Source organism: Daktulosphaira vitifoliae, unplaced genomic scaffold (assembly GCF_025091365.1).
Source record: "Daktulosphaira vitifoliae isolate Bord-2020 unplaced genomic scaffold, ASM2509136v1 Scaffold_2, whole genome shotgun sequence".
Classification (NCBI taxonomy): domain Eukaryota; kingdom Metazoa; phylum Arthropoda; class Insecta; order Hemiptera; family Phylloxeridae; genus Daktulosphaira; species Daktulosphaira vitifoliae.
The window spans coordinates 30,653,019-30,665,335 of record NW_026099573.1 but is presented as its reverse complement, the minus strand read 5'-3'; the positions used below and the strand labels follow the sequence as shown (position 1 = coordinate 30,665,335).

The window sequence follows — 12,317 nt, the reverse complement described above, 5'->3', positions numbered from 1 at the left end:
AAAAAAAAAAACACATCATAGTAAAATTAATACCTTCTCCGCTTCGCATCGAAGCTAATATATTAATAACGAAAATAATCCGATATGTATCGTAAAAATATTGGAATTTTGTTTTTAAAATTAACGATAAGCGCTTGGCATAGCGCTTTCAACCGCCACGTAAAACATGTATATTCCCTTCTACCGCAACCGGTCATTTCTATAAATAACGATACGGGCCAGGAAATCCAAAATACGAGCGCTTCTGTAAAGAAATTGCCTATACGAAAAAAATTCATTTAATTTCTTTCAAAGAAACCTAATAAATTTTTTTAAATCGAATAGTCAAATAAGAATTAATGAATAGTTGTAATTTTAATGTATAAGTCAAATTGCCATTTAACATTATAAATGTTAATCTTTTTATTTCTTCCTTTTTGGCCGGGCATGCGCCGCTTACCTAGCTTACCCTGACCTCACGCCACTGCTCTTTTATTTGTATTACTTAAAATTTAGCTTTTTTTAAGTATGGTATAAAGTAGATTTTGCAGTTATTCCCAATGAATCCCCTGTTATGATATCTGATACCTTTTTTTTTTTTTTTTTTGAGTTTTTATGTTTTTATCTCACATAATTCCTAAATAAGTACTAGGTCAATACTTGACCAAAAACTGATTAAGTGTAAAGCAATACAAACAAAGAAGCAATGTTGCTCATAAAAGTAGGATTCAAGAAGAATTAGATATGATATATGATATAGATATATGATAGTTAGAATTGTTTTGGACTTGACCTGTGTATTGCTGTTCATTCAGATTATTTCAGATGCTATTACTTTGTTAATAACTATTTTGCTTTTTTTTATGGATGTATAAAACTCACTATAAACACGAGATAATTAAAAAATAATTCTATAATTATCAAAACTATTGATGTAATCTTTGAAAATGTACGGATTAAAATAGTTCAATTTATAGCATCTTTCTTTAATGATTGATTAGTATTAAGTAACCATTAAAAATATTTGCTTAAATAACCTTATAAGTTTAGTATAATTTCAAAAAAAAATCATGTTTTAGACCAGCCATTTTCTATAGAGGATCTGATGCTGAAGGATTTCATTTGTCATCTGGTTCACATTTTGTGTATCCATCTAACTTCCCTGTCAGAGAGTATCAGATGAGTATTATTAAGACTGCTTTATTTCATAACACTTTAGTTAGTTTGCCAACAGGTAAATTTTCAAATATTTATTTGAATCGTGGTTATTAGTTAAAAAAAAAAAAAAAAGCATTAACATTTTAATTACTGTTATTTAGGAATGGGCAAAACTTTTATTGCAGCTGTAGTTATGTATAATTTTTACCGTTGGTATCCAACTGGGAAAATTGTTTTCATGGCACCAACAAGGCCTTTAGTTGCTCAGCAAATTGAAGCTTGTCATACCATAATGGGTATTCCTAGGGATGTAACATTTGAAATGACAGGTATGTATTGATCATGATTCTAATTAATCATGTTAGGTATATATAAAATATCTTATATTAATATTTTTTAGGAAGTATACCTCCTGAACAGAGATATTTAGCATGGAAAAAATATAGAGTGTTTTTTTTAACTCCCCAAGTAATGGCTAATGATATGGCTATCAATAAGTGTCCAACGGATTTATTAAAATGCATTGTTATAGATGAAGCACATCGAGCTACAAAAGATTATGCGTATGTTCAGGTAAATAATCTTTGAAATCAATATTTCCTAAAACTATTCATATAAAAATAAGATGTGTTAAAAGAGGATAATATTGTGAATCAACATAAAATAAAGTACAACACAATTAGTTGCAATTAAATAATGGGTAAAATTTCACTATAACTAAAACATATACTAATGTATAAATAAAACTTTGTTCTAACAATGCAAGTACTTATGCTTATGAAACATTTTACCGAATAATATAATTTACTTTGAGTAGAGATATAGGTAGCATAATATAATTATGATAAAACACAATGGCATCAAATAACCTTAAGACTCTGTATGAATTCTTATCTAACACTAGTATAACTCGTTTAGAATTACTAGCATTATGCAGTATTAATATAAATAATAATTTATTGATTACATTTTCAACAAGATGCAACAGTCAGTTAATATCTTTCTAAGTACTGGTCCAACAAATGGCAACAATCATAATTAACTTAATAATTAACTTATTTAATAGTTAATAATCTAATTAAGAAAATGACTGGTCGATAATAATTTTTGGACCAGTATTTTGAAAGCTATTAAAAATTTTAAATAATAACTGGAAATCAAAAGTGTGTGTTGTTATTTTTAATTAGACATTTCCTGGTTGCACAATTATTCTCACATAGATATAAATATGTCAATAATTTCAAAAATACTGGTCTTAAAGTTATTATCGACCAGTCATTTTCTTAATTATATTATTATCTATTATCTAAATAAGTTAGTTATATTAAGATTGTTGTTATTTGTTAAAGTTGATATCTTTGAAAACCATGATTGAAAAATCAAGAACTTTAAGAAACTAATAAAATAATTATTAATATTACTTTTAATTTTTCAATCAATTAAGTGGTTTAAGACAAATTTATAAAACTTTAGTAGATATTATTAAATAAATAAATAATGATCAAAATTATTGGAAAGTCTATAGGAGAGTATGTGATGTGTACAATCAGTCGCTGCATTAGTGGTGATGATAGTTGGTGTAGAAAATATATCAAACATAAGATAGAGTCGATCTGTAATTATTTGGAATTAAGGCTTAGGAAATGACAATTAGAAAGTCTACAAGAAAACTATATCAATAATTAAACTACTTATTTTGTCTATTCAACCTATTGCAATGATAAACTGCAGTTCTTTTAAATTTGTTGTACCTATTGTTCATTTAGAATATTAATATGCTTAATAAAGTTATTTTCATGTCAAATTTTAAATATGTCTATTTTATAGGTTCTAAAAGGCTTACAAGTTCAAAATAGATTAGTTAGAATTATTGGATTATCTGCTACTCCAGGAACTACAGTTGATGCTGTGACAGAAGTTATACAAAATTTGAACACATCAAAGTTGGAATATAGAACTGAAGAATCCCTTGATGTTGTTAAGTATTTAAATAAAAAAGATGTTGAATGCATTGCAGTAAAGCTTACAGATTCAATTCTCAATATACGTTCTTCATTTTTAATGGTTAGTTAATTGAGCTTTTTTAATTTAAGCAAAATATATTTTTTATTTAATGACTATCATCTACTGAAATTAAAAGTAAAAACAAAATAGTTTTTGTTTTAACAACTGTCTCTAAAGAGACAGTTGTTAAGTTATTGTAAATGACTTAACAATTATTAAACGATTGATTTATAATGGTGTTTTTTTAGGATCTACGACAATTCCACAACTGATATATTTGTTACAAATTTGAATTAATAATTATCTAGGTTGCATTTAATCATGTAAAATTACCTTAATAATCTTTCTCAAAAATATTCGAAACTTTATGTTTGAGAGTTATTTAGAAGTAGCTAAATTTATACTTGACGACCAAATTGAAACCATTTTATGGTAATCATATAAATTTTTTATTAAATTTATTCTCATAATAATTTACAGAAAGATAATTTCAATAATATTTCTGTAATGAATTAGTTGCATTATACCAAAAAAAGTCTAACTATTCATCGCCATCTCATAATAAAAAAGTTGTAATGTAAGATAGATGACTTTTATTTGTAAAATTCATTAATTTTTCATTCATCACACTGTTAAAAATTGAATTCTTTATGTCTTACATGTGTATCAACTTTATTTATATTAACAAATACTTGCATAATTATTAAGCTTAAATTTGAGAAAATGTTTTAATTGAAAAAATCGACTATCTACATTGATAATAACTTTTAAACCATAATTTCAAAGATATGAATATTTTTATATTTAGACAAGTGAAAGAGAATGGTTGGTTGGGTTATTATTACAATAATATATGAGGAATGGCTTAAGTATAACTCACAAATCGAGAACTATATATGAATATAAAATGGCAACACATTTTTTAAAATACTATTATTTTAGGAAAAATTGTATGGTCAACAATAAATCAATTAACTTGTTTATATATACTAATCACTGGATGTAAAATATCCAATATTTTAAAATAAAAAATATGTTAAGTTTTTAAAGTAAATATTAATTTTAAGTTTTAAATAATATTAAACAGAGGTTAAAAGAGTTAATTGTTAATTTTTTACTATAAGGTCTATGACAAATATTCAAGACGTTTAAAACAGTACAATGCTCTTAATGGAAATGTTACTAATTTAACAAAGTTTCAAGTAAGTAAATTGCAAAGTTATTTTAAATGTATTAATATGGTTAATTTTCTCTTAGGTATTAGGCGCAAAACAAAAATTTCAAGCAAGTAATATGGCTAGAGAGATGCCAAAAGCTTTGGTTGGCTGTTTGATAAATGACTTCACTATTTGTATGTCTTTAGCTTATGCATTGGAGTTATTGACTACGTATGGAATAAAAGTGTTTTATTTGCAATTATTAGGTAAATATTTTTACATTTTTAACATAAATTTAAGTTGTTATTATTTTTTTTTTAGAACTTTTAGAATGTCATAAATGCTTAACTAGTGATTCTGAAGTTGGAAAACTAATGCATGAGATTAATATTGAATTGAATAAACAGGTATAATAATTAATTAAAATGCTACTACTGTCTAACTTTCTGCATGATAATTTAAATTTAAACAAACCCAAGTGTTATTTATTCTAATAAATAAAATTAATAAGTTTTTAATTAATGGACTTAATGTGTTTATTATTTTAACAGGATCTAACATGGAGCCATCCAAAACTTTATGAATTAAAAAAAATTGTTTTGAATTACTTTAACATGGAAAATGCTGATGCAAATAGTAAAATAATAATTTTTTGTCAGGTAATTGATTATTTTTTAGAGAACTAACAATAATTTTTAATTTTTTTATTTCTATGGAAGTTTATTTTGTCCACTTGAATTTATTTAATTTACTGTTTTATAGTATCGATTAGTTGTAGTAGAAGTGTTTGAACTATTGAAAAGTTTTGGTGAACCAATAAAACCTGTTATGTTTGTGGGCCAATCTCTTAAAGAAAAAGGAGGACTATGTCAAAAAAAACAATTGGAAGTATGATTGTGAATAATACAATATACAATAATTTAAAAAATGTAATATAGATTGAAAATTTTCTTTATGAAATAATATAGTAATTCTATATTATTTAATAAATGTATATAGAATAATAGTTATTCTATAAATAATTGTTCACATAAGAAATAAAATAACATATTTTTCTCTTAAATAAAAAAAATAAAACAATCTAATGTTTTTTGAGTATGTCCATGATTAAAATTTGATTTATTTCTTTCAATCATTAAATATTTAAAGAAACTATTAGATGTCTATTATTTAATGTAGAGACTGTTATAAAGTTTTTTTTTAAATCTTATAACTGAGTTTTTCCTTTAAATGTTTGTTTTTTCTATCCTTAGATTAGTTAACCAAATAATTGTATTGATTGATGAATTCCGATAATCATTAAGTTAAATGGTTTCCTGTTTCAATTGTTGTGTAGTAATGAATCTAACAACTAAAATTAGTAAACAAAGCTTGACATATATATGTATATTGTTTTTACATTTTTATTTTTTCATCAAGTTGTGTGTTCTTTAAGAATTTTTTTAATTTTGTGTTGTTTTTTGGATCTGTCCCTAAAATTGTTTTCAAATTTGTTGAATCATGAGGTTGTATATTGTGGATCTTGATTTTCGAAAACAGTTTTAATATTTAGTTGTGTTTTTGTTTTTTTTTTTAAATACCAAATTTTTTTTATAGTGATTTTGCTGTTTTGTTAAATAGCGTTATTGGTCTGTAGCTATTTAAGAAGTTTTGACTTTTGTTAAGTTTGATTATCATCCATTGAATTGATATATCTCCTGTTAGCCATAGTCTATTGAATATACTCAGCATTCATTCTGTCACTTTTTTCCCAAGATCTGTTATAATATATATGGTATTTCATCATCATTCCACTAGGAGACTCTTGGTCTCCTGCTGTTTTGTGTTTTTATAATTTTTTTTGTGGCTAGTTTTATTATTTTGTTTGTGAAAGTTTCTACAATTTCTTCTCTTTACATGTAATGTAATTTTAGCTTAAGATATTCACACTCCTCTTCTAAGAGGTCCTTATATAGTATCCAATTCATATTTTTAATATTCCATCTTTGCTTTTTATTTCATATGTCAACTTTTTTTCCTTATCTTATTTGAATTGAAAAGTTTTCACTGCTGTAAATTTCCTTATAATAATATATAATTATATGTTATATTATAACTAATTATAATTAGTTTTATACTTTTAAAGATATTGGTGGGTGAGGCATAGTTAATTAATTGCACCTTGTGTAACAAACTTAATGTAACTAATAAAAATAAATTTTTATTTAATATATAATCATAAATAATAATAAAAATATAATTTTTAACTATTTAAATTTATTTTTTAAGTTAAATCAATTTAGTTTATTAATTAATAATTTAAATAGCGTTGGTCAGGTTTATGTTTGGATTCGAAGATATAATTTTCAATGGGCTCTCTTCTAACAGTTATAAAAATTTATCATATTATTCTGATAAATTAATAGATAATTTTACTTTCCCATACATATGAAAAATAATTTCTTCCTACAATATCATTTAGTTTAAGATCTAATAGTCTATGAATTATACTATTGTAAAATATCCAAGTGATTTCAATGGACTGCCAAATAGCAAACTAGGCCAGACCATCATTGACTTTAATCAAAATTTTAGTTTTTTATACATTTGTTCAAAACAGGTTATGGTTCGATTTAAAAATGGTGACTTTAATGTTTTGATAGCTACAAGTGTAGCTGAAGAGGGATTAGATATTGGTGAAGTTGATTTAATTATTTGTTTAGAAGCTAATAGATCTCCTATTAAATTTGTTCAAAGACTTGGACGGACGGGTCGTAAAAGATCAGGAAAATGTATTACTTTGCTGACTGAAGGGAAAGAACATGTGGTAAATAATATGTAATTAAATAAAATATTGAATAATTTTAATTATTTAAAGCCATAAATTTAATTTTCAATAGAAACAAGTAAATTTTAACCAATATCTGACAATAGTTTTATGATTTTATACTAACCAAGTAAATCGATAAGTTGTGTTTATTTACATAACTTTAAAATATAGTTTTTTAAGTGCCTAAAGATAGTTAAATGTGTCCTAAAAGGTTACATTTAAAATACTTGTAAAATATTTTTACAATTTTTTTATTTATTTAAAGAACAAAATATTAAATTGAAAATGCTTAAAATTACAGAAATATAAGAGTAGTGTTTCTAGCAGTAAAACCCTTGTGACAAAGCTGTTGAAAAACAAAGTAGTTCTCTCCAAGTTAGGTCAAGGAGGACCTAGATTAATCCCTAATAGTAAAAAAATATATATATTTCAAAAGTATTTCATTTATTACTCTTAATAACTTGTTTTAGATATTGATCCAAAACTTTTAATGGTACATATAAAAAAAACTGAGGAAATTATTCCAGAAAATAAAAAGAGAAGGAGTAAAAGGAAAGCTGATTTGATTGAAAATGACGATGATAATAATGAAATTAAAGGTTTGTTTATATTAGAGTTTTCAAATCAAATATAGTTAAATTATTTTTTTTTTAGATAAAATTAAAAAAAAAAGTAAAAAACGAAAAATAACGGACTCTGAGTCACCTAAGCAAAAAAACATTGGAATAAATAATAATAATAAGTTAGATGCTGAAGACAATTTTTTTATAAGTAATAAAAAAGATGACACTGTCATAAGTATTGATGATAATGTTTTAAAAAAAAAAATTGATTTACTGTCATCTAATGAAGCAGTTTTTGACTATTTACCATCAGTAGAAATTTCTGCTGATGATATGAGTGACACTTTTTCCAAAGAGTTAAAAGTCTTCAATGAATGGGAACAGTCATGTGAAAATGCTAACTCTGTTTTAGTGAATGAACTATTTTTTAAAGTACTGAATGTATTTACTGAACCTTGTGAAGATGTTCAAACAGAAAATGAAACTATTTTTTTGAATGACAAATGTCAAAAAGTTCAGAATAAAGTTAACGGGATAACAAAATCAGTATTTGAAACCCGAAATCATACTCAATATGATCTGAGCATGAATATGTCAACTGAAAAAAATAATTTATTTATTGAATCAATAAATAAAGATGACAATAGAGCTAAAATTTTATCAATGGACAGTGATATTATTAATTACAAAGATATTAAAATGTCTACTTTTAATAAAACCCAAGATAATATAATAGAAAATTCCAAATTAATTGACTTTAAAGACTTATTTAAAACTCAAAACTCTATTGAACAAAATAATGACAATATCAAACTCAATGACAAAAATTTTGGTGAATATTCAACTCATTTAAAGTTTACACAAAGAAGTCCATTAATAAATAGCAGTTATAGATTAAATGAAATGAGAACAGATATTTCTGACTTTAATAATGATTTTTTTAAAAATCAAAATGTTAGTAATGAAATTGAAAAAAAAATTCCTGAATCATTTAATGATAGTAATACATTAGATTTAATCAGCATTCAAAATAGTCCTATTGTAAGCAGTAGTAAAAATAGTAATATCTTTGAAAACCTAAGTATTTCTTCTGATAGCAATTCAGATTCTGAAAATAAACTAGTGAAAAAAATTAATTTTGATGAATTTTTCAAAAGTCAGCGAGCAAATAGATACATTGAAGACTATATGGAAAAAATTACTGAACTACCTAAAGAAGTAGAAAAAAATATTGATGGAAACTCTTATAAAAGTTTTATATTAAATGATGACAAAGAAAGCTGTTCAATAATTTCAAATGATGCTATAAGTAATGCTAATGAAAAATTAGTAGAAAAAGAAGGGTTAATAGATTTATGTGAAAGTCAGTCATCAAGTAGTTGTTATAAAATTGATGGGAACATTTTTTCAAATAAAAAATTACATTCTGGAAGTTTGAAGAATAGTACTGTTTGTAATGAATACAGTTCTAGTGTTTTAAAAGAAGAACAATTTCCAAAAACTTCTAATAAACCAATAGATTTTAAACAATTTTTCAAAAGTCAACGATCAAATAAATACATTGAAAATTACACAGAAAAAATTACTGAACCATCTAAAGAAGTAGAAAAAAATATTAATGGAAATTCTTATAAAAGTTTTATATTAAATGATGACAAAGAAAGCTGTTCAATAATTTCAAATGATGCTATAAGTAATGCTAATGAAAAATTAGTAGAAAAAGTAGAGTTAATAGATTTATGTGAAAGTCAGTCATCGAGTAGTTTGAAGAATAGTACTGATTGTCATAAATACAGTTCTAGTGTTTTAAAAAAAGAACAATTCCCAAAAATGTCTAATAAACCAATAGATTTTGAACAGGTTTTTAAAAGCCACATGACTAGTAGTTTTATTGAAGATAACATGGAACGTGAAAGTCAATCAAATAAACAAACTAATGCACTAGAAAATTCTAAAAACATATATGTAGTAGACAATAATGAAACTACCAATGAAGTTATGGATAAAATTAATTTTGTTGGTTTATCAGAAAATCATGAATACAATTTTGATTCTAATGAAAAGACAAATACAAGTAATAATACATCTATCAAAAATTTAAAAAATATTAATAAACAAAGTAATAGTATACTAAATTTTGAAACTAGTTATAATTGTAATTATTATGATGAAAGTTCAAAGAGATCTAATAAAAATATTGATTTTGATGAGTTATTTAACAAAACTCCCAACAAATTTATTAATTATTATTTAACAAGTTCAGATAATCCTAAAAAAAAATTTATCACAAATGATAATATTCTTAAAAGTTTAGACAGCTGTGATGAGTATAATTCTACAAATATTCAAAACAATGTAATGAAAACGAATGATTCTCCTGTATTTTCTAAAATAAAAATAAAAAAATCAGCAACTTGTATAGATACTAAATTTGTTGATACAACATCACCGGATTTTTCAAAAAAAATTTCAAGTCCTAATTGTGCTTCAACATTGCCACAAGTCAATCATAATATAGTAAATTTACCTGAAGAGATACATGATGACTTTTGGGCTAATTCAAGTAAAATGTATAAAAAAAATGGGATGGATTTTAATTTTGAAATAAATAATGATATCAAAAGTTGTAGTAATAGTAGTTTTGAAAATCATATAAATAAGTTTAAAGATAATAATAGTGTAGATAGTGATGATATGGATTTCATGTTTATTGATTACAAATCCAGCAATATTGAACAATATGCATTAAGTCAGAAATCAAAATCTCTTTCTCTATGTTCTAGTCATGAAAACAATGAAGTAGAAAAGTTGATAACTAGTAATTTAGATAAAGTTGACAATACACTGACATCAGTTAGTAAACTTCCTTCAATATCATCTCCATTTATGTGTATGCATTCTGGATTTGCAAAAAAAAAACAAGATTATGTATCCAATACGACTTCTAATAAAAAACATGTTGAGCAAAATAATAATCCAAACAATAAGCCATCAGAAACTGGTCGAATTTCATTTAATAATGAAATGAAACTCCTTGAAAAAAGTCCTATAATAAAATCAAACACTCAGCCTTTTAAAATTCAGTCAACTCAGCCAATTTCTGGTTTGCCTTTTAATAGCAATTTAGAGTTATTAAAAACTTGTAATCTTTTAAAGCCTGGCTTCAGTTTAAAAAGAAATGCATCAAAAACAATGAAAGCCCCTTCTATTACACCTAGCATAAATGTACCACAGCAAACTGATGTATCTCCAATTCAACCAAAACGATCTTATACTCGGACTCAATCAACTCCAAAAGTTCCATTGACTCAGAATAAACCAGTTAATTTTGAAATCCCAATTAATATAAAAAATGATTTAACTACCCAGACTTTTAAATCACTTGATAATTATTGTAAACCTACTAAGGTACCTTCATCAAGTGATGAGGATTCAGATGTATTTATTAATGATCAAAGTGAATCATCTATTGAAACAAAACAGATATATTTTAAATATACTAACAAAAACAAAAAAAAACCTAAGAAGGTTAGCATTATTAATTCTATACTTTATATTTTTATAATATAGTTATGACTAATGTTTTTTCTTACAGAAATTAGTATTTATTGATGATGAAGCAGAAGAAAGCTCAGACTGTGCTGATTTAAAAACATCTGATGAAGAAAGTCATGAATATGACAATTTTGATTCTAGTTTTATAGATGATTTAGACAAGACTGATGTTGCATCCATAAGTATGACAAAACAGTATCTTCAATCAGTAAAGTAAGTTTAAAAATATTAAAATTAATTTGAAGATAAAAATATTTATACTAAATTACATAATACATTTTTTAGAAGTCCAGCTGTTAATAGAGGGGTTTTTAAAATACCTCAATTAACAACAAAACATTACAACATGGATGTTTACTCTCAAGCTGTGGAAAAAAATGACAGTAACTATTTAGAAGTAAGATAGTTTACTAATTATATATAACTTTTAATATTTTTAGAAAATAAATATTATAATTTCAAGAAATTTTTATATTTTTGATAAAGGTAGCACAAATTTTATTTAATTTGTGCTAACTTATAAATAAATTGAGGTAATTGAGTAATATTAATAAAATATAAATTATTATTATCATTAGTGTTATTAATTTTTAATTACTTTATTAGGCAGTATAAATAATGAATAATTGTCTACTTTTTATAGTATACAGAGTTATCGGTTTATCATAATCAATAATCACTCAATTATTTAAAAAATAAATACAATATTGGAAAAAAGTATTGATTTCCTTTAATTACATGTATTTCTTGATTTATCAGTTAATAATTACTTTTTAAGACTCATCCATTTTAACTTAAAGAAGTATCAAGTTAATTTTTTTTTAATGGCAACATACATATTTAAATAGCATATAAAATAGAAAATAATCTAATTAAAAAAATGACTGGTCAATAACAACTTTTGAACAAATATTTCAGAAGTTATTCTCATTTTTATACCTATGCGAGATGAAGAGTATGCTCGGAAATAACTTGTTAAATATATATGTTTCCATTTAAAAAAATAAAATTGATATCCCATTAAGTTAATATGAATGATTTTAAAGAAGTAATTTTTAACTGATAAATCATTTAATTTAATGAAATCAAAAA

The 12,317-nt window shown here is 24.2% G+C and overlaps 1 protein-coding gene across 3 annotated transcripts in view; it reads left to right on the top strand.

Moving 5' to 3' along the window:
• LOC126900060 (Fanconi anemia group M protein) overlaps positions 1 to 12,317 on the top strand; it is a 46,804-nt gene that overhangs the window by 32,481 nt on the left and 2,006 nt on the right. For all 3 annotated transcript variants that reach the window (XM_050675490.1, XM_050675492.1, XM_050675489.1), the window contains exons 4-18: positions 1,059 to 1,213; positions 1,299 to 1,466; positions 1,538 to 1,710; positions 2,965 to 3,201; positions 4,266 to 4,343; positions 4,399 to 4,564; positions 4,620 to 4,705; positions 4,850 to 4,957; positions 5,061 to 5,186; positions 6,898 to 7,104; positions 7,409 to 7,517; positions 7,578 to 7,706; positions 7,762 to 11,198; positions 11,266 to 11,438; positions 11,511 to 11,622. In XM_050675490.1, the coding sequence (XP_050531447.1) occupies positions 1,059 to 1,213; positions 1,299 to 1,466; positions 1,538 to 1,710; positions 2,965 to 3,201; positions 4,266 to 4,343; positions 4,399 to 4,564; positions 4,620 to 4,705; positions 4,850 to 4,957; positions 5,061 to 5,186; positions 6,898 to 7,104; positions 7,409 to 7,517; positions 7,578 to 7,706; positions 7,762 to 11,198; positions 11,266 to 11,438; positions 11,511 to 11,622 (5,464 nt within the window). The remainder of the gene's footprint in view (positions 1 to 1,058; positions 1,214 to 1,298; positions 1,467 to 1,537; positions 1,711 to 2,964; positions 3,202 to 4,265; positions 4,344 to 4,398; positions 4,565 to 4,619; positions 4,706 to 4,849; positions 4,958 to 5,060; positions 5,187 to 6,897; positions 7,105 to 7,408; positions 7,518 to 7,577; positions 7,707 to 7,761; positions 11,199 to 11,265; positions 11,439 to 11,510; positions 11,623 to 12,317) is intronic.